This window comes from Bos taurus, chromosome 11, assembly GCF_002263795.3.
Source record: "Bos taurus isolate L1 Dominette 01449 registration number 42190680 breed Hereford chromosome 11, ARS-UCD2.0, whole genome shotgun sequence".
Taxonomy (NCBI): Eukaryota; Metazoa; Chordata; class Mammalia; order Artiodactyla; family Bovidae; genus Bos; species Bos taurus.
The window spans coordinates 36391326-36414032 of NC_037338.1; the positions used below are offsets into that span (position 1 = coordinate 36391326).

The 22707-nt window shown below is 38.3% G+C and overlaps 1 protein-coding gene across 5 annotated transcripts in view; it reads right to left on the minus strand.

The window, feature by feature from the left end:
- Positions 1-10014: 10014 nt before the first annotated feature.
- The window catches only part of ASB3 (ankyrin repeat and SOCS box containing 3), a 118362-nt gene continuing 105669 nt past the window's right edge, over positions 10015-22707 (minus strand). For all 5 annotated transcript variants that reach the window (NM_001076927.1, XM_059891440.1, XM_059891441.1 and 2 more), the window contains 1 exon segment: positions 10015-11821. In NM_001076927.1, the coding sequence (NP_001070395.1) occupies positions 11616-11821 (206 nt within the window). In that variant the 3' untranslated portion in view covers positions 10015-11615.

Here is a 22707-nt window from a genome sequence, read left to right on the forward strand (position 1 = left end):
CCGTGCCTCTGCAGGAGACACTCAAACACTCAAAGACAGGTCTGGCTCAGTTTCACGGGATCCTTGGTTCCTGGTGCACAGAAGGTTTTGTTTTGCCATCTGCAATAACATAGATGGACCTGGACTGTATTATGCTTAGTGAAGTCAAATACTGTATGTTATCACTTATATGCAGAATCTAAAAAAATGAAATGAATGAATGTAACAGAAAGACGTACAGATACAGTGAATAAACCACTACTGAACAAACTAGTGGTTACAGGTTGGAAGAGGGAAGAGGAGAAGGGCATGATAGTGGTAGGGGATAAAAAGGTACAAACTACTATGTATAAAATAAGTTACAAAGTTAATTATTATTTTAGCTGCTAAATTTGAGGCAATTTATTACACAGGAATATATAACTAAGACAAGAAAAAACCAGAGAATATGTTAAATGACAGTATGAGTAAGCAATCAGCAAAATGTCAACCATGGGAAACTCTGTAAGAAAACAACCTAGTATTTTCAACCAAAAAATTTCAAAGAAAAAAATCACATCACAGTGATATTTTTGGATCTGGATTTAAGAAAACCATTTAAAAAGCTACCAATCAATTAAAAACATGCAAATACTAACTGGATATTTGATATGAAGAAATCATTCATTTTTAAGTTGGTATAATGATGGTATTATCATTATGCTTTTTAGAAGGGAATCTGACTTCTAAGGATATATACTAATATATTTACCAATGTTATGTCTGCAATTCATTTCAAAATGGATATGGAAGAAAGGGAACTGGTGGGGGAAAGCAAAGAGTGGCCATGAGGTGATAATTATGAAAGCTGGGTGATGGGAACATGGAAGCTCATTATATAATTCTTATTTTTTTCATATGCTTTGAACTTTTCATAATAAATAAAAAGGTATGCACTTACAGCAGCACACATAAACAAACATGACACTAAGACATTCAAGAGTGGGCTGAATAAAATGAAGTAATTATAAGCTAGATGACCATAAGGATTTGAATGTTTTATTGTCTACAATAAATAATTTTGAAGTGTCAAAATCTAAATTTAGATTGCATGTTACTAACGAATGCATCTATTTATGGAACTACTCTGGCAGGCAATTGATATCTTTGGCACATATTACTTGATCCAATATTCCAAAATAACCTCAAAAGTATTAAGACTTCTGTTTAATGGTTTGATTCAAATCATAGTCATATTTAGAGACCAGACAGACTTTCTTCTTCACCTATTCCATCATATTAGAAAAAGAGTGGTAATTAGCATCTTATAATGACTCATGATAAGACTTTTATCATCCACATAGAAAAGTAGTGAAGAGAAGGTTATGCTAACCATTTGATGGTAAAAGAGACATAAACAGATGCTATTCACAAGTCACAGTGCGCCAATGGCAATTACCACCTGTTCTGCTTTATCTATTAGTGATATGCATAAGAAAGAAGCCAAGAGACAGAAAAATCATGCAGACACTAATTTTTACTGCAACAATGGTATTTCAAATTCCATCCTTAAAAACACACTGTACATAGTTATAACAGAGTACTGCAAAGGCTATGCAATCACATAACTATCCTGGGCTGGACCAGATGACTAGCACAGTTCACAAAGCTCTCACCTCCATTCTTTTTCTTCTCACACAAAGAGGAAAGGGTTGTTTGCTTTATGCAGCTGTCTTAAGAAAGAAATCAAGTCAGAAATGCCTCATTATTTTTCTTTCCTACCAACTCAGAATTTGTAATAAGTCATGGCTTGAGCTTGGCTACAGGTATCAGTAACAATATAGAAAAAGGTACAAAATGGTAAAGGTGAGACTGATTTTAACTATGAAAAATCAAAAACTGTCCTCAAAGTTTTATACAGATTTTTATAAATGTAAGGGAAAGAAAATATTACAACATACAATAGAAATACTAAGTTTGGATTATAGGACTACAGCTCCATCTCCCTTCTTCCCTTTTCTTCCTGAGTTTTAATAATTTTTTCCTTTTAAAATGCAACACTTAAAATGCTATTATTCTTATGGCTATTTGAGAAATTTTAAAAGACACATTAGCAAAGGGACAGGTTAACAGATACCCTTTACTCAAAATGTTTTATTCACTAAAGCAACTGCAGAAAATACGTACTTAAAATCTGTGCCTGAAGTATGTTTCTATAAAAAATATAATTCAGACTGGCCTCCTCTCAGTGTAAACACTGACATGTCGTTACAAACAAGGCCATACATTTTCCTACCAACATGTAACAAAAATACTAAGCATAATCAGTTCCCTGTCTCATGAAAGCCACAGGTTTTTATTAACTCCAACAAAAAAGAAAACAAGTTTACTTATTTCCAGGTATTATGATTCAATGACCACTTGTCATTTAATTAACAACAATAATAATATACAGATGAACAGTAGCCTCAAAAAAAACGAGGCTTTCTCTTCCGTCTCTAAATGGAGCCTCTTCCATCTCTAAATGCAAGAGAAAGCAAAACAAAAAAACTCCCAAGTTGCACACAGGAATATTAAATTTTCCTTAGATGTTTTATTAAAAAATGAAAAAGGATAAAGAGAAAAATACCAAGCATGTTCATATACTATTATGACAGTCTCTAAGCCTTCAAGCATGGGCCCTATTTACCTGAAGTCATAAACACCACTTTCTAGGGAGAATATGTAGGTGTAAACTCAGACATCTGGTATTAGCTCTATATAGCTCTAGTTCACTGTACTTAGCACTCCTTTCCTGATGCAGGGACACTCACTCTAGGTTATCTTTCAAATAAGTATCCAGGTCACACAGAGTAATGGATATTGCAATTTACTGGTTTGGACTCTCACTTACACATAATCTTGACACCTCAGTTATGTGGCTGCTTGGGGTAAGAGCGAAAGGAGGAGGCAAGTGCTCTGGCACAGGAAATTCAGGGGAATTAATAGTACCAAAGGGTCAAAGATCAAGTTTTAGAGATCCCTTTGGCTTAGAGATCCTTTTTAAATTGAGTATTTGGATAAGCGAGCAGGGTGAGGTTCCATTTACTTTAATTGAAGATGAACCAATGAAAATGGAAGCCAGTGTGACATTTTACTGGTTATTCTAAGAGTTAGACCTAAAACACTCAATCACACAACTGAAAATGGCTATATTGCTAGAAACTTGACACTAGCCTTTTACCTAACCATTCACATCATTTAAAATCTTTCCACAACAGTACTATAGACCTGCTAGTACTAAGATAATAATCAAACTGAAAGTGCTTCTTCAAACAAATATTTCTATGACCAAACAAGAAATATAATTAGGCGAATATACCTCCAACAATATAGTTGTTGCTGTTCAGTTGCTAAGTAGTGTCTGACTCTTGGCAACCGCATGGACTGCAGCATGCCAGGCTCCTCTGTCCTCCACTATTATCTCCTGGAGCGTGCTCAAATTCATATCCATTGACTCAGTGATGCTATCTAACCATCTCATCCTCGCTGACTCCCCTCTCCTGCTGCCTACAATCCTTCCTAGCATCAGGGTCTTCCGATGAGTCAGCTCATCCCATCAGATGACCACAGTATTGAAGCTTCAGCCTTAGCTAAAGTCCTTCCAATGAATATTCAGGGTTGACTTCCTTTAGAATTGACTGGTTTGATCTCTCTGCTGTCCAAAGCCTTCAAGAGTTTTCTCCAGCACCACAGTTCAAAAGCACCAATTCTTTGGCACTCAGCCTTCTTGATGCTCCAACTCTTACATCCATATATGACTACTGGAAAAACCACAGCTTTGACTATGTGAATCTCGGTCAGCACAGCGATGTCTCTGCTTTTTAATATGCTGTCTAGGTTTCTCATAGCTTTCCTTCCAAGGAGCAAGGATCTTTTAATTTCGGGGCTGTAGTCACTGTCTGCAGTGATTTTTGAAGCCTAAGGAAAGAAAATATGTCCCTGCTCCCACTTTTTCACCTTCTATTTTCCATGAAGTGACGGAACCCGATGTCATGATCTTAATTTTTTAAATGTTGAGTTTCAAGCTAGCTTCTTCACTCTCCTCTTTCACCCTCATCAAGAAGCTCTTTAGTTCCTCTTTGCTATGCTGTGCTTAGTCGTTCAGTCATGTCCAACTCTTTGCAACCCCACAGACTGTAGCTCGTCATGCTCCAATGTCCATGGGGATTCTGCAGGCAAGAATACTGGAGTGGGTTGCCATGCCCTCCTCCAAAGGATTTTCCCAACCCAGGGATCGAACGTAGGTCTCCCACAATGCAGGAGGATTCTTTACCATCTGAACCAAGAGAGAAGCCCTAGTTCCTCCTTAGTTTTACCATTAGAGTGATACCATCCACATATCTGAGGTTATTGATATTTCACAGCAATCTTAATTCTAGCTTGGGATGCATCCAACTCAACTTTTCACATGATGTACTCTGCATATGAGTTAAATAAGCAGGATGACAATATACAGCCTTGTCATAGTCCTTTCCCAGTTTTGAACCAGTCCATTGTCCCATGTCAAATTCTAACTGTGCTTTTACACCTGCATACAAGTTTCTCAGGAGACAGGTTAGGTGGTCTAGTACTCCCATCTCTTTAAGAACTTTCCAGTTTGTTGTGATCCACTTGGGCTTCCCTTGTGGCTCAGCTAGTAAAGAATCCACCTGCAATGTGGGAGATTTGAGTTCAATCCCTGGGTTGAGAAGATCCCCTGGAGAAGGGAAAGGCTACCCACTTCAGTATTCTGGCCTAGAGAATTCCACGGACTGTATAGTCCATGGGGTGGCAAGAGTCAGACACAACTGAGCAACTTTCACTTCACTTGAACATTCGTTGGCATTGCCCTTTGGTGGGGCATTGCCCTTCCTTGGGACTGGAATGAAAATTCAACTTTTCCAGTCCTGTGGCCACTGCTGAATTTTCCAAATTTGGTGGCATATTGAGTGCAGCACTCTAACAGCAACATCTTTTAGGATTTGAAAGAGTTCAGCAGGAATTCCATCAGTTCCACTAGCTTTGTCCGAAGTAATGCGTCCTAAGGCCCACTTGACATCACACTTCAGGATGTCTGGCTCTAGATAAGTGACCACACCATCTGGTTATCTGAGTCTTTATTATATAGTTCTTCTGTTATTGCCACCTTTTCTTAATCTCTTCTGCCTCTGTTAGGTCCTTACCATTTCTGTCCTTTATCACACCCAACTTCGCATGAAATGTTCCCCGGTATCTCCAATTTTCTTGAAGAGAGCTCTAGTCTTTGCCCATTCAGCAGTTTTCATTTCTTTGCGTTGCTTATTTAATGCAAATGATACAGAATTTTTAAAAAAAGAATGTTTTTATCCTGCTCAGCTGACTATGATAGCTACTCCATTTCTTCTAAGGGATTCTTGCCATCAGAAGTAGATATGATGGTCATCTGAGTTAAATTCACCCACTACAGTCCATTTTAGCTCACTGATTTCTAAAACATCAATGTTCACTCTTGCCATCTCCTGTTTAACAACTTGCAATTTGCCTTGATTCATGGACCTAACATTCAAAGTTCCTATGCACTATTGCTCTTTATAGCATCAGACTTTACTTCCATCACCTGTCACATCCACAAATGGGTGTTGTTTTTGCTTTGGCTCCATCTCTTCATTCTTTCTGGAGTTATTTCTCCACTGATCTCCAGTAGCATATTGGGCACCTGCCGACCTGGGGAGTTCATCTTTCAGTGTCATACCTTTTTACCTTTTCATACTGTTCGTGGGGTTCTCAAAGCAAGAATACCGAAGTGGTTTGCCATTCCCTTCTCTGGTGGACCACGTTTTGTCAGAACTCTCCGCCATGACCCATCCATATTGGGTGGTCCTACACGGCATGGCTCATAGTTTCATTGAGCTAGACAAGGCTGTGGTCCATGTGATCAGTTTGGTTAGTTTTCTGTGATTGTGGCTTTCATTCTGTCCGCCCTCTGATGGAGAAGGATAAGAGGCTATGGAAACTTCCTGATGGGACACACTGTCTTGAGGGAGGAAACTGGGTCTTGTTCTAATGGGCAGGGCCCTGTTCAGTAAATCTTTAATCCAATTTTCTTTGATGGGCAGGGCTGTGTTCCCTCCCTGTTGCTTCTCAGTGTCCAACTCTTTGCAACCCCATGGACTGCAGCACGCCAGGCCTCCCTGTTCATCACCAACTCATGGAGCCTACTCAAGCTCATGTCCACTGAGTCAGTGATACCATCCAACTATCTCATCTTCTGTCATCCCCTTCTCCTCCCGCCCTCAATCTTTCCCAGCATCAGGGTCTTTTCAAATGAGTCAGCTCTTCGCATCAGGTGGCCAAAGTACTGGAGTTTCAGCTTCAACATTAGTCCTTCCAATGAACACCCAGGACTGATCTCCTTTAGGATGGACTGGTTAGATCTCCTTGCAGTCCAAGGGACTCTCAAGAGTCTTCTTCAACACCACAGTTCAAAAGCATCAATTCTTCGGCGCTCAGCTTTCTTTATACTCCAACTCTCACATCCATATATGACTACTGGAAAAACCATAGCCTTGACTAGATGCTTTTTAATATGCTGTCTGCGTTGGTCATAACTTTCCTTCCAAGGAGTAAGCATCTTTTAATTTCATGGCTGCAGTCACCATGTGCAGTGATTTCAGAGCCCCCCAAAATAGCCTGTCACTGTTTACGTATCTATTTGCCATGAATTGATGGGACCAGATGCCATGATCTTAGTTTTCTGAATGTTGAGCTTTAAGCCAACCTTTTCACTCTCCTCTTTCACTTTCATCAATAGGCTCTTTAGTTCTTCACTTTCTGCTATAAGGCTGGTGTCATCTGCATATCTGAGGTTATTAACATTTCTCCAGCAATCTTAATTCTAGCTTGTGTTTCATCCAGGCCAGAGTTTCTCATAATGTACTCTGCAGAGAAATTAAATAAGCATGGTGACAATATACAGCCTTCACGTACTCCTTTTCCTATTTGGAACCAGGCTGTTGTTCCATGTCCAATTCTAACTGTTGCTTCCTGACCTGCATATAGATTTCTCAAGAGGCAGGTCAGGTGGTCTGGTATTCCCATCTCTTTCAGAATTTTCCAGTTTATTGTGATCAACACAGTCAAAGGCTTTGGCATAGTCAACAAAGCAGATGTTTTTCTGGAACTCTCTTGCTTTTTTGATGATCCAACAGATGTTGGCAATTTGATCTCTGGTTCCTGTTGCTTGACCTGAGGCCAAACTATGGTGGAAGTAAGGAAGATAATGGCAACTTAAAAAATTCAACATTCAGAAAACTAAGATCATGGCACCTGGTCCCATCAGTTCAGTTCAGTTGCTCAGTCATGTCCAACTCTTTGCAACCCCATGGACTGCAGCATGCCAAGCCTCCCTTGTCCATCACCAACTCCAAGAGTTTACTTAAACTCATGTCCATTGAGTCGATGATGCCATCCAACTGTCTAATCCTCTGTCGTCCCCTTCTTCTCCCACCTTCAATCATTCCCAGCATCAGGGTCTTTTCAAATGAGTCAGTTGCAAAGAACACAATCAATATAATTTCATTATTGACCATTTAGAAATGTCCATGTGTAGAGTCATCTCTTGGGTTTCTGGAAAAGGGTGTTTGCTATTACCAATGTGTTCTCTTGACAAAACTGTTAGCCTTTGCCCTGCTTCACTTTGTACTCCAAGGCCAAACTTGCCTGTTATTCAGTTATCTCTTGACTTCCTACTTTTGCATTCCAACCCCCTTTGATGAAAAGGGCATCTTTTTTGGGTATTAGTTCTAGAATGTGTTGTAGGTCCTCACAGAACTGGTCAACTTCAGCTTCTTCAGCATTAGTGGTTGGGGCATAGACTTGGATTACTTTGATGCTGAATGGTTTGCCTTGGAAACAAACTGAGATCATTCCGTCATTTTTGAGGCTACACCCAAGTACTGCATTTCAGGCTCTTCCATTGACCATGAGGGCTACTCCATTTCTTCTAAGAGATTCTTACCCACAGTAGTCTAAATTAAACTCACCCATTTCCATCCATCTTAGTTCACTGATCCCTAAGATATTGATGTTCGATCTTGCCATTTCCTGCTTGACCATGTCTAATTTACTTTGATTCATTCCAGGTTCCTTTGCAATATTCTTCTTTACAGCACTGGACTTTACTTTCACCATCAGACAGATCCACAATTGAAAGTTGTTTTCACTTTGGCCCAGTTGCTACATTCTTTCTGGAGCTATTTGAAATTGCCCTCCACTCTTCCCCCAAGAGCATACTAGACACGTTCTGACCTGAGGGGCCTTATCTTCCAGTATCACACATCTTTTTGCCTTTTTATACTGTTCATGAGGTTCTCCAGGCAGGAACACTGGAGTGGATTGCCATTCTCTCCTCCGGCGGATCACATTTTGTCAGAATTCTTCACTATGACCCATCTATTTTGGGTGGTCCTACATAGCATGGCTCATAGCCTCATTGAGTTACAAAAGCCCCTTCACCAAGACAAGGCTGTGATCCATGAAGGTCTCCAAGAATAAAGAGGAGCATAAAAAATGAAAGACAAACTTTTAGACAGATTTTTTCGACTTCTTTCTATACCTCATGCTGACGGAACCAAGTCCACTGTTTCAGAAGACACAGTTATTTACACTCTTATCACAGTTATTATTTATAAGCTTTTGAGGCCCAACACAATTATAGTAGAATTTTAGAATAACCAATCAAAAATACTCAGAGGTCTTGAAACTGTACCTGAGACTATACCTGAAGATCTATGAAGTATTACAATTTTCATACAGGTTTACAGATAAACTTAGGTGAGAACAGATCCAAGGTTTGAGATATCAACTGATCATGTAACATATTATCAATGTCACAAGTGGTCATGGGACATGGAGGTAGGTAACTGATCTGGGATGCAGAAAGCTGCATATCAAGACACTTGCTACATGGGCAAAAGGGAGAGGGAAACAAAGAAATGATGTACAATGACTATTATTATACAAGATAACATAAATGAATTGGAAAATGCACACAAAAGTAGGAGGAAACTGAAGAGGGCATAGTGGATGATTCCAGGAAAAACAGATTGTTGGTGCTAAACCCCAGAAGAGTGGTTACCTTTCTGGCAAGAACACAGAGACTAAAAGGGCCACAAAAGGAATTTCTAGCATGCTAATAATGTTCTGTTTCTTGAACTGCATACTGATTACACAGACATTTTCATTTTGTAAAAATATAGTAGACCCTTCAACATGTTTGAGCTGGTGCAGGTTTACTTATACACAGACTTTTTTCAACAGTGACACTACAATACTACACAATCTGCAATCCAAACTACCATACTTGATTAGATCCATAATTGAATTCAGAGATATAGACAGCTGACTGCAAGTCATAAGCAGATTTTCAACTCTGTAGAGGGTAGGAGTCCATTAACTCCCATGTTGTTCAAGGGTCAGTTTGTATACTTATGATATGTATACTTTTCTTATATGTGTTAAATGTCAATAAAAAGTTTACTTAAGAAAATGTGATGTCCAGATTACCATTATTATACGAAATCATCACAGAAAGATGTCCTATGACAGGAATGTTGAGCAGGAAATGCACTTAAGGGACAACATCAAATCAATGTAGGATAAACTCTTGACAACTGTTATTAAAACCAATTTGTGTCCTGCTCTGATACTATGTACCACCATTAGAAAACCACTGTATGGAGTTCTTCATCAGGCTCACTGAGACTTTAAGAATACTAAAGCACCATGGTACATGTAGGGCAGAGCTTCAAGTTCACACTACCTGGATGTATCATTTTGATCAGAAGTTGTTAGTGTAATTTACTTACTTTTAGATACTTCTGGATTGGATTTCTTACTGAGTCCTTGCTATTAGTCATAAAAATAATATTTATGTATTATAAAACAGCCTAAAAGAAAGATATTGTATACAATAAATAAAATCATTTATACTTTAAATACTAAGGGTCTTAATGTATCTGAAATATTTTTAAGTTTTTAAGAATAAGAGCTCAATGATAAGTTATGAACAGTTGAATTTATTACATATTTAAACATACACAAAAACATATGAAAAGATTTCACCCAAAACCCATGAAAAGATTCAAGATAAACATTCTATGTACACTGGACCCTAACAAAAAACTGATTATGTTAAAAGCAGAGACTATTAGGGTTTAAAAAAAATAAAGATACAGACATTTAAAAAATACTACATAGTACACACTTTTTTTTTAGAATTTACTATTAGAATTTCCACCTGTTTCTTCCCTATACACCCTTACTTCTGCATGTATACCCACTTCAAACTCTATTTCCACCCCACAGGCAGCAACTGTAGTTCCAATCTAAGCTGAATTTAGTTATCCTTTTGGACATTAATGTCTCCATCATTTGGTATGCCATCATCACTGCTTTTATCAAATAGCAAAAGTCTATCAGAGATGAATCTGATTGACCTACTCCCATCTATCTTAAATCACAGAATCCAAATAGGATAGAATACTTGCCTTCCCTTGGACCCCATCTCTAGTTGTCTAACATGACAGTATGCTTTCCTAACCTTTCTCTCATGACAAATGCCCACAGCCTCTTATCATAGCTCACTTGATACAATATTCAGTCCTCTCTGACTCTAGATTCCTAGCAAACAAGTGTAAAACCAATGAGGTAGTATCTCATTAACCTAGTCTCTAAGGTTTAAATTTCATGGACTATTTGATAACGTACCCAGATAGTAAAAAGGAAACACACTATAACATTAACAGAACTAGCAACCACTGCTTCATAAGATTAAAGCTGCCCTCTGATCTGGAGACTGAATGGACCTGCAATGTTTCATCTGATCGTGAGCAACTCAGAAATACATACCTTTCTTTCTTTAAAAAAGATACCACAGAAATGTCTCTCCCAGTCTCCTAATTAATACTAAGTAAATGTGGTAAAATATACATTTATCTCAATATCGATCTAATTTTTTTCAACATGTCTTTGAATTTAAGTCTGTTCTTGCCTTTGCAGAAAGAGGAATCTTTTTTTAGCCAAAAAGAGTATCAAAGAACTGGGGGGAAAAAAAAAACAGCAAAATGATTTATTTTCTATAGTCTTTAAAAAGAGAATTCTCCCCTGAGTTTACCTGTGAAAAGCCAATGAATTTCAAATAAATTAAGAGATGAGAACAGAATATAATACAGTTCTTTTATAAACATAAGAGATACTCAACTTCACTGTGTGTATACTTCCAGTGAAGACTTATGCCTTTTCTTCTAAGCTCTAGCCCTAGGTAAACACAGAATCATAGGTGGAAATAGGCCATGTTTAGCACTAGAAGCAGCATTCACAGTTCATTAACAGAATAAAGCAGAAAATGGTTAGGTAAATGAATATTACAACATAAAGAGTACTGATGATAAAACTGCAATAAAGTAACTTACATGATGTTTACAACACTTTTTTTTTTACCAGGTAGCCTAGTTGTAAATATTTCCATTAAACCACTGCCCTCTAAAGCCTAACCAACCACACAAACAAAAACCATCTTTTGTGACCATAAAATTGTGAAGAATTTGTACTCCATGGCTCCTTATCTTGGTGGTTTTCAGAGTAAGACAAAAACTGTGTTAAGTGGTTTCACTGATTTCTCCATCTTGAAAAACTGCCAGTTCTGGAACTTCATTCATCCTCAAAACCTCTGCATAGAGCAAATAATCATGTAGGCTTCTGGGAAGAGGCAATTGACGGATAAAGCCATCAGACTGTAGGTGTTCTAGTTTTAGACAGGACCAAATTTCCAAACGACAAAGGTGGGTCAGGGATGGAACAGAGGCTGGAGAAACAAACATAAAAAGAAAGATAAAAATGTTGAACCAGAAAGTATAACAATCCATTAAGGTAAATGCCCTTTTTCCCCCTCACCTCTGTTAGTAAAAACAAGTGGTATGTTACTTAGACTTACTTTTGAAAGATTACTTGAGCCAAGATGACCAAAATAAACTCCATTTATTTATTCATTTTACAACTTTCCTGGTTCTTCTTCCTCCAATTTCTGGCCACACATTCCAAAGTCAATACCCAGCACCATATAGAATTAATGTTCAAATTCTAAGTATCTGGCAATACCAGCTGGGACTTAAGAAATGGGTGATCTAACTTTAGAAACGATAGAAGGGCACAGTAGCAAACGTTACTTCCCACTCACTCTCGCTGCAAATGGTCTCCAGACGTACCACATCAAGTGAATAAATATGTAGCTTATATTCGTTTTGCTCTTTTTATCCATGATATAGAATGAAATTTTAAAATTGATAGAGAAAAGGAACCTTTACTGAAAGCCTACTATGCCATATGCCCGTACACATTCTATTTTTATCTTCCTTTACTGTGAGGTACATATTCGCATGCTCTCATAGAGACAAGCGAACAAGAGATTTAAGTAACTTTTCAAAGGCCAAACATCTAATACATGGTAGACCAGGATTCAAACTCAAGTGCATATGACCCCAAAACATGCATGTATATGTATACATGCTAAAACCCCTGCTGCTAAAAGCTAATAACCAATTAAAAGGATAACCCACATATGCTTAATTAAGAATCACATGACAGTGGTTTTACTAAGATGAAAAGTGTTAACTAAAGAAGTTAATGTTCATGAAAACTAGGCGTACTAAAAACAGATACTGGTTTTATGTGAATTAAACCTAATGCCTTTGTAAGTGCAAGAAATCTTTTATAAATCCCTGTGAAATGAACCAAAGATTACCAGGCCAGGATCAGAGCAGCAAAGACAAGTACAATCAATAGCCCAACTGATATCAGACCTACTGGTCTGACTTCAAGTCTAGGGTTCTTTAATAATAGCCCACAGGGCCTGAGACATGCTAGTTCTCTGCCATCAGTAATATCTTCCAAACCACTGAAGTTAGTCCATCATCTTAGATTTTAGTTTAAGCTTACTGGTTTAAGTTTGGTTCATTAAGAATTTGGATAACTCAAGTCATAGTGTTTCAAAATGCCAAATTAGAAAAGCAACAGAGTTATCTTATTTTGTAAATAAGACCAAAGTCTAAGAAGAGTATTCCCTTAAAGCATGAGTCACATAGATTCCCCAGTATAAAAATAAGACTACAGCAACAATATAGAGAACATTTACTTCCACTGTTTCCATATTTAATACTCTTTAAAATTTTCTGCTTATCTGTAAACTTAAAGGAAGAATCAGTCTCACTTCTAAGATGAGAAAACATAGATAAGGGGAACACTGGAGTGATCAGCAGGAAACCACATGGAAACCAAGCTCAAACTGCAAACCCCAACAGTTTTCCAAAGGAGTAGTAAGTAGGGTTCAACTTCAACAAGTAGGTGGTCCATGTTCAACTGTTACACATAAGGAAGCCCTCTCTTCCTCTGAGATCATGAACAATAGTTGGCCCTAATGTCACTGGATATGCACAAATGTAATAAAAGTTTCAGAAATGAGCACAACTGATTCTTGGTAAGCACCCACAGCTCGGCTGGTACAGACAAAATGTCCTAAGCACGGCAAACACTGATTATGCCATGGGCACAGCCAGAAGGAACTGACAGAGAATGTGGTAAGACTACAGAGCACGTGAGTTAAAGTGAGACTGTTTAAGATAATTTCTACTCATATTATATTACAGTTTAGTATGCACCTGGTTAAACTGAAACCTTTCTTTCTGCACATTCTTGTTAATGTAGATAGCTATTAAAAATCCAAAAGGAAGATAAAGGATGGCTGTGCAACCTGGAGGAGAGCGGCTGGCTCAGAGCTAAGGAATCCTTAATATTTCTCCAGCTTCATCAATTTGACAGACTACACTGACTTACAAACTCCTCAGTCTGACCAGGGAGTGTGCCTCTAGCTGTTCCACAGTCTCCTGTAGTGCAGACAAGCCTTTGAGAGCCATCTGACTACATTACAGGAGCCCTATTGCTCTATCTTTTACAACCAAATAAACCATTCATCTGTTTATGCGGATATGTGTGTAGAAAGCTTAATCATCTGTGATCAAGCCAAACTGGACCAGTACACATTTATTAGGGACTTTCCTGCTGGCTCAGATGGTAAAGAATCTGCCTACAATGCAGGAGATCCGGGTTCCATCCCTGGGTTGGGAAGATCCCCTGGAGAAGGGAATGGCTACCCACTCCAGTATTCTTGCCTAGAGAAGTCCATGGACAGGAGCCTGGTGGGCTACAATTCATGGAGTCACAAAGAGTTGGACACAACTAAGTACTGACATTTTCACACTTACACATTTATTATGGGAAGCTTATATGACTTGCCCATGTTGACATTGTACAGAAACAACAGAGCTGATACCAGATTCAAATGATTGCACCCCATGTCTAGGGTTTTCTAAACTGGTGATCAGTTCAGTTCAGTTCAGTTGCTCAATCGTGTCCGACTCTTTGCGACCCTATGAATCACAGCACGCCAGGCCTCCCTGTCTGTCCATCACCAGCTCCTGAAGTTCACTCAAACTCATGTCCATCGAACTGGTGATGCCATCCAGCCATCTCATCCTCTGTTGTCCCCTTCTCCTCCTGCCCCCAATCCGTCCCAGCATCAGAGTCTTTTCCAATGAGTCAACTCTTCGCATGAGGTGGCCAAAGTACTGGCTGAAACTCAGCTTCAGCATCACTCCTTCCAAAGAAATCCCAGGGCTGATCTCCCTTAGAATGGACTGGTTGATCTCCTTGCAGTCCAAGGGATTCTCTAGAGTCTTCTCCAACACCACAGTTCAAAAGGATCAGTTCTTCAGCGCTCGGCTTTCTTCACAGTCCAACTCTCACATCCATACATGACTGACTACTGGAAAAACCATAGCCTTGACTAGATGGACCTTTGTTGGCAAAATAATGTCTCTGCTTTTTAATATGATGTCTAGGTTGGTCACAACTTTTCTTTCAAGGAGTAAGTGTCTTTTTATTTCATGGCTACAGTCACCATCTGCAGTGATTTTTGCCCCTGAAAAAAATAAAGTCTGTCACTGTTTCCCCATCTATTTGTCATATAGTGATGGGACTGGATGCCATGATCTTAGTTTTCTGAATGTTGAGTTTTAAGCCAGCTTTTTCATTCTCCTCGTTCACTTTCATCAAGAGGCTCTTTAGTTCTTCACTTTCTGCCATAAGGCTGGTGTAATTTGCATATCTGAGGTTATTGATATGTCTCCCAGCAATCTTGATTCCAGCTTGTGCTTCATCCAGCCCAGCATTTTGCATGATGTACTCTGCACAGAAGTTAAATAAGCAGGGTGACAATATTCAGCCTTGACATACTCCTTTCCCTATTTGGAACCAGTCTGTCGTTCCATGTCTAGTTCTAACTGTTGCTTCCTGACCTGCACACAGATTTCTCAAGAGGCAGGTCAGGTGGTCTGGTATTCCCTTCTCTGTAAGTTTGTTTCTCCACAGTTTGTTGCAATCCACACAGTCAAAGGCTTTGGCATAGTCAATAAAGCAGAAATAGACGTTTTTCTGGAACCCTCTTGCTTTTTCGATGATCCAGCAGATGCTGGTAATTTGACCTCTGGTTCCTCTGCCTTTTCTAAATCCATCTTGAATATCTGGAAGTTCATGGTTCACGTAATGTTGAAGCCCTGGCTTGGAGAATTTCGAGCATTACTTTACTAGCATGTGAGATGAGTGCAATTGTGTGATAGGTTGAGCATTCTTTGGCATTGCCTTTCTTTGGGATTGGAATGAAAACTGACCTTTTCCAGTCCTGTGGCCACTGCTGAGTTTTCCAGATTTGCTGGCATATTGAGTGCAGCACTTTCACAGCATCATCTTTTAGGATTTGAAATAGCTCACCTGGAATTCCATCACCTCCACTAGCTTTGTTCCTAGTGGTGCTTCCTAAGGCCCGCTTGATTTCCCATTCCAGGATGTCTGGCTCTAGGTGAGTGATCACACCATCATGATTATCTGGGTCATGAAGATCTTTTTGGTATAGTTCTTCTGTATATTCTTGCCATCTCTTCTTAGTATCTTCTACTTCTGTTAGGTCCATATCTAACATGGCAAGTCACTATATTATGCAAAATTTTTATCAAAATTCATCTGCCAAATTTCTGTTTTTCCTGGTATCAGTTTACAAGCTAATTAGAAAGTTTCATTTTTTCACATTATTATTAAATGTATTCAAAATCTTAGGAAATTATTTCCATGTAGTTTAAGTGTGTCAATACACATTTAGGTCATGTACATTGTTTTTGAAAAGAAAATCTTGCAATAATAGAACTATTTCTTAGCATCTGTTTTTAAGATCATCTCCTCATAGCAAAATTTCTTTCAAAAAGCAGTTGCCTTTTCATTCAGTTACAATATCATTTTTACCTTAAATCAATAGAATTTCATGATGTATGTACTAGGTTTTATACTATTCATAGCTATTTATCATCAAGGAAAAAAAGATTAAAGACGAACAGCTGTATTTTCCCCAAAGTATGTAATTTATCATTAAGTTGAAGGACTCTTTTTAATAAAGTACTACAAAGATTCTATATATTTTAAAGGTTGTGTTTTTTATAAAATTACTCACAACAATATTATTAATACTTCAAGCAATTCTGGTTTCAATTCCTTTCCTGTATTAGCCTGACTCTTAATGATGCAATCAACTCATTTCATTTGTGATGTTATCTCCATTTCCTCACATTTACTGAAAAGTAAGCCACTCCATCAGTAGACAGTCTTACACAGCTTTCCAAACAACAACAACAAAAATTCTATTAAATAAGTCATCATTGTTGCAAATATATCATTTCTGGTATATATTTCCTTTAGTGACTCTCAGAAAAGCAACTGTATTTTTTTTTTAATTGAAGCAGAATCTTAACAAATACTCTAAGCTGAGGCAGTTATATTCTTCCACCTTAATGTACCACACATCCTACTTGCAGGATTATATTTTTATTCTTTTAACTCTTCAGCAATGTTTACTACACTCCTTTCAACAGTATTTGCTAACAAGAAATACATTTTACTTTGTCCTGATATTATTTCAGTGTGTTTTACTGTGTCAGTAAGAACATGCATTTCCCCAATGGTATGTAACTTTTTGTTTTTTCACTATTAGTCAGTTTATAAAAACAACGGACTGAGCATCATATGACTTAAATATTCATGAAAAATCACAGAACTTATGTTCTGGATGCTTTCATTAAGAGTGTCCTGCTGATTACAATATTTTCATTTCCTTATTATCTCAATGTGCATTACATACATCAAGGCTCACTGCTAACATTAGTAAAAGTGAACCATCTTTTATTTATTTTTCTAAGGTGAACTATATTTTAAATACTTTTCTTGATACTTTTGAACTTGCTGTCAGCTCAGATTGGGTGGTCAGTATTTTCATCATATGACATGACTATCTGGGAAGAACAGGAGGTAGTTCTATGATTACTTGGTGGTTCACTTGTACTGATACCTTTATTTAGCATTATTCACATAAAACATTTTTTCACAGAAATCTTTTTAAGCCAGTTAACCAATTTTTGAGAAGTAGTTAAGTTAAAACTAGATGATGTAACCACAGAGCCACCGAACAGTCAAATCTAAACTATAATTCACTAAGGTACATCACAAATATGGATGCCAGGTCATTCACTTTTGGAAGCACTAACCTAACCCATATGCACAAGACACTCAGCCATATATGCCAAGTGGGAAAAAAAATCAAAGTTCAATTCTAACAACTATAACCTCACTATTACAGAAAAGAGAACGTGAAAAGGAACTTGATCACCGATAAGCAATTTTATCTTCCTCTCTCCCATTTTTAAGATGCCTCTCTCTGAAGCCTGGAACACTTGAAAATTAAGTAAAATCATCCAGCATAAGCATTTTCCTATAGTAATCAAGTGAAAAAATAAATCATGGTCTCAGCTCTTTTAGAAAATAAAAATTCATTCTTCATTCCCCTAACTTATTTAGGGAACTATTAATAAAAACAGCAGTCTGAGACAATGAGAAAAGATTAATTAAGCTCAATATTATAAATTTTAACTCTCCCCAAAACCTTTCCATAAAGTTATCAGGAACCCCTAATTTTATCATATACAAGTCCACCTTCATCTAGAACCCTGTACAGAACACTCTCTTCACCTCTTGTCCTCACAGAAGCCTGATCCTCCCCCAAAACTTACCTCCTTGATCAATTTCTGAGCTATAATTTTCTCATTCTTACACAACTTGTCACACCTATCATAGTGTCTCAGTGGCAATTTCAGTCCTTCTGCACCATCTTCAGACTCGCATTTTTCTGTCTTTAAATTCCAACATACGCCACTTCCTATCTTTCCAGAGTGTACTCTCCCTTACTGTCACTACCCCTGGTCATTAATATTATTGAGACCATGGGCCGCAACTTCTCCTGCTGTCAAATTTACCAGATCCCTTTCCTTTCTGATTCCTTACTTGGCATCCATAGGCCTATCACTTACCCTATTTTATCATCCTCAACTCCACTGTACCTGCTCTGACAATTCCCAGACCAATCTCACCATTTTCCTTCTTTCCAATACACAGAAAATGTAGCAATCTGAGGAAAAAATAACCATATAAAGTATACCACTTTCAACTTCCACAAGGTCCACAGGGCTGCTCAGCAAATCTCTTACACTGGTTCCCAGTTTCCCACAACCACCACTCTAAATCAAGGCTCTCCTACGAAATTCTCACTTCAATTTCCTTTTCAGCAAGATTTTATCTCCTACTCCTAAGTAAAAACAGGAAATCTTCTATGCGCTCTTTCTCAAATACTCAAACTATAAACTTATCTATATCTACTCACTCTCGTCTCTTCTTCTCAAAGGAAGGGGACTATTTGAGTCTACCCATCTCCTTCTGGCTTATCTGAAATCTTATTATATAAGCTATTGTTTTTAATCTCCATATCCTTAATGTTTTTCTGAAACAAACTGAGATCCCTTAATGTATATGTTCAAGCCTCTCTCACCTTAAAAAGAAAATTCTGCCATGACCCTGCATCATTCCCTTTTAGCCATTCCACTAAAGAGTTGTGTTTTTCATTCACAGATTCTAAATCAGTATCTGATACATAGTTGACATATAATTAAAGGACTCACTCACTAGCAATTAATAAATATAAACAGCTAAATTTGTAAATGTGCACCTACAGAAATATTTACATGATAGATTCTCTTCACTAAAGACTTCTGCTTATGCTCCACATTTAGAACTAACTAAAATTACAGATTGAGTGGTTACAAGTTCTCAAATGAACAAGTTATCAAAAACTAGTTTCTGTCCTGTCTGCCCTCCCACCATAAAATAAATATTTGGGATCTGAAAAAGAATTTTCTTTTAACTAGGATATAGCTGTCCCAGGGGTCTGCCTGCATATATATCCAATGCAGTATATGGGAACAGTAAAATGGGCTTTAAATAATACTGGTGACCTGATGTGATACTTAGGACATTAAGTATCTTAGCAACATTAAGTTGTTCTAGGGCAACATTTTCTCCTCTTAGCTTACCAATTGACTGCTGAGAAAATCAAATCAGTTTTAACAGCAAAATGTCCCAGCAAATGTGGATTTGCTACGTCAGATTTCCCCACCACATACATACACACACACACACACACAAAACTAAAATCCATCACTTGGATTTATAAGAGGCTGTGTAAAGCTAAAATTATGAAATTATAAATGAGTATATGGAATCTTGTTAAAATTTAACTATAAACTTAACTTAAAAAACAAACAAACAAGAAATAAAAACCACAAGCTTGGCTCTTAAATCCAGTAATAAGGGCAGTGTGCAGGACACTGTTAAGCAAAGCATGATTCTGCTTAAGTTGTGAAGGCCTATAACATGGCTCACGTCTGGGAGGTCACAAGTTTCCTACTCTACAAATAGAAGGTCACATGTTCAGTTTTTAAAGATGACAGGCAATTACTAATGGGTTTTATTTTTAATTGAGGTATACCTGACTCCTGAGAAACCTGTGTGCAGGACAAGAAGCAACAGTTAGAATGGGACATGGAACAATGGACTGGTTCAAATTTGAGAAAGGAGTATGTCAAGGCTGTATATTGTCACTGTGCTTATTTAACTTGGGCCTCCCTGATGGCTCAGATGGTAAAGAATTTGCCTGCCAAGCAGGAGATGCAGGTTCAATCCCTAGGTTGGGAAGATCTGCTGGAGAAGGAAATGGCAACTCACTCCGGTATTTTACCTGGGAAATCTCATGGACAGAGAGCCTGGTGGGCTACAGTCCATGGTCATAAAGAGCTGGACATGACTGAAGTGACAGCACACACACATAGCTTTCAATGGTCTTTCCCTGGTCAATAACTCTGGAGCAGGATCTGATTACAGGTTAGTTTGGTTACAGGCTGTGTTATGCTGTAATAACACAAACTCTCAAACCCAGTGTCTTTGAATACAAAAAACGTTTATTTCTTGCTCATACAAATCCTCTTTGGGTCAGGTGATTCTCCAAGGAAAGTGTCCTGAAGGACAACTCAGTGTGCCAGGCTACTTCTATCTTGTGTCACCGCCATCTCAAACACGGCTTTCAGATTTTCTCAGCAAAGGAAAGTGACAGCACTGAGTATTCCCATCCAGTATGACCTATGCTTTGACCACTTAAACCAATCACATAAAAGTATGCTTTGACCACTTAAACCAATCACATAAAAAGAAGAACAATGCATTCTTCCTGTGTTCTAAGGAAGAGCAAAATGAAACGAAACTCAATTATATGAGGTCCGTCTCTGTAGCATCAAAATATATACATTAACATGTGTAAACAGACAGGTAGTTGAGAAGTTGCTATATAACACAAGGAGCTAAGTCTGATGCTCTGTGACCACCTAGAGAGGTAGGAGTAGGGAGTGGGGTAGAAGGGAGGCTCAAGAGCGAGGGAATATATGTATACTTATGGCTAACCGACACTGTTGTACAGCAGAAACCAACACAACATGGTAAAGCAATTATCCTCCAATTAAAAATAAATACAGTCCATCTCTGCCATAATGACAAAATTTATTGTGACAACGATATAAGGAAGATATTATTATTACTTCTTCTTATAACCGAGGAAATCAAGGCTCAGAGATATTAAATAACCTCTCTACTTGGAAGGAAAGTTATGACCAACCTAGCATATTCAAAAGCAGAGACATTACTTTGCTAACAAAGGTCCGTCTAGTCAAGGCTATGGTTTTTCCAGTAGTCATGTATGGATGTGAGAGTTGGACTGTGAAGAAAGCTGAGTGCCGAAGAATTGATGCTTTTGAACTGTGGTGTTGGAGAAGACTCTTGAGAGTCCCTTGGACTGCAAGGAGATCTAACCAGTCCATTCTAAAGGAGATCAGTCCTGGGTGTTCTTTGGAAGGAATGATGCTAAAGCTGAAACTCCAGTACTCTGGCCACCTCATGCGAAGAGATGACTCATTGGAAAAGACTCTGATGCTGGGAGGGATTGGGGGCAGGAGGAAAAGGGGACGACAGAGGATGAGATGGCTGGATGGCATCACCGACTCAATGGACGTGGGTTTGGGTGAACTCCGGGAGTTGGTGACGGACAGGGAGGCCTGGCGTGCTGCAATTCATGGGGTCCCAAAGAGTCAGACACGACTGAGCAACTGAACTAAACTGAACAATTAGAAAGTAGTAGAAGTGTATAGTTCCAGAGCTCCAATCTTTAACCACTTTACTCTACCTGATGTCCAGGCAGACTGGCACCATATCATTACCATGGAGTTAAACAGTCAGAAGAGTTAAAATTTTCCATTAGCCTGAAATAAGTTTGTACCTGAACATACAACTTTGTAACAAGTAACTTAATGCACTACTTTTGAATAAGAAACATGCTCTTCATAGAGAACAGAAAATCAAATGTTCTTTTGAAAACTGATATGCCTGATTACTTTAAACCAGATATGGCTTGAGTAGGCAATTGGAATGCTAGCTAATTATTACTAAAAAGGTACACTTTAAACGTATACTATGTTATATGTCAATTATATCTCAATAAAGCAGGGAACAAATTACTACCAGAAAGGATCAACTATTCCCAAACCTTTTCATACTGTTCATGGGGTTCTCAAGGCAAGAATCCTGAAGTGGTCTGCCATTCCCTTCTCCACCTTAACCTGCCTCCTGAGAAATCCTGTATGCAGGTCAAGAAGCAACAGTTAGAACCAGACATGGACACAATGGACTGGTTCCGAATTGAGAAAGGAGTACATCAAGGCTGTATATTGTCACCCTGCTTATTTAACTTATATGCAGAGTATATCATGTGAAATTCCGGGCTGGATGAAGCACAAGCTGGAATCAAGATTGCTGGGAGAAATACCAATAACCTCAGACATGCAGATAACACTGCCCTATGGCAGAAAGCACATAAGAACTGAAGAGCCTCTTGATGAAAGTGAAAGAAGACAGTGAAAAAGTTGGCTTAAAACTCAATATTCAGAAAACTAAGATCATGGCATCCGGTCCCATCACTTCATGGCAAATAGATGGGAAACAATGGAAACAGTGACAGACTTTATTTTCTTGGGCTCCAAAATCACTGCAGATGTTGACTGCAGCCATGAAATTGAAAGACACTTGCTCCTTGGAAGAACAGCTATGACCAACCTAGACAGCATATTAAAAAGCAGAGACATTACTTTTGCCAACAAAGGTCCATCTAGT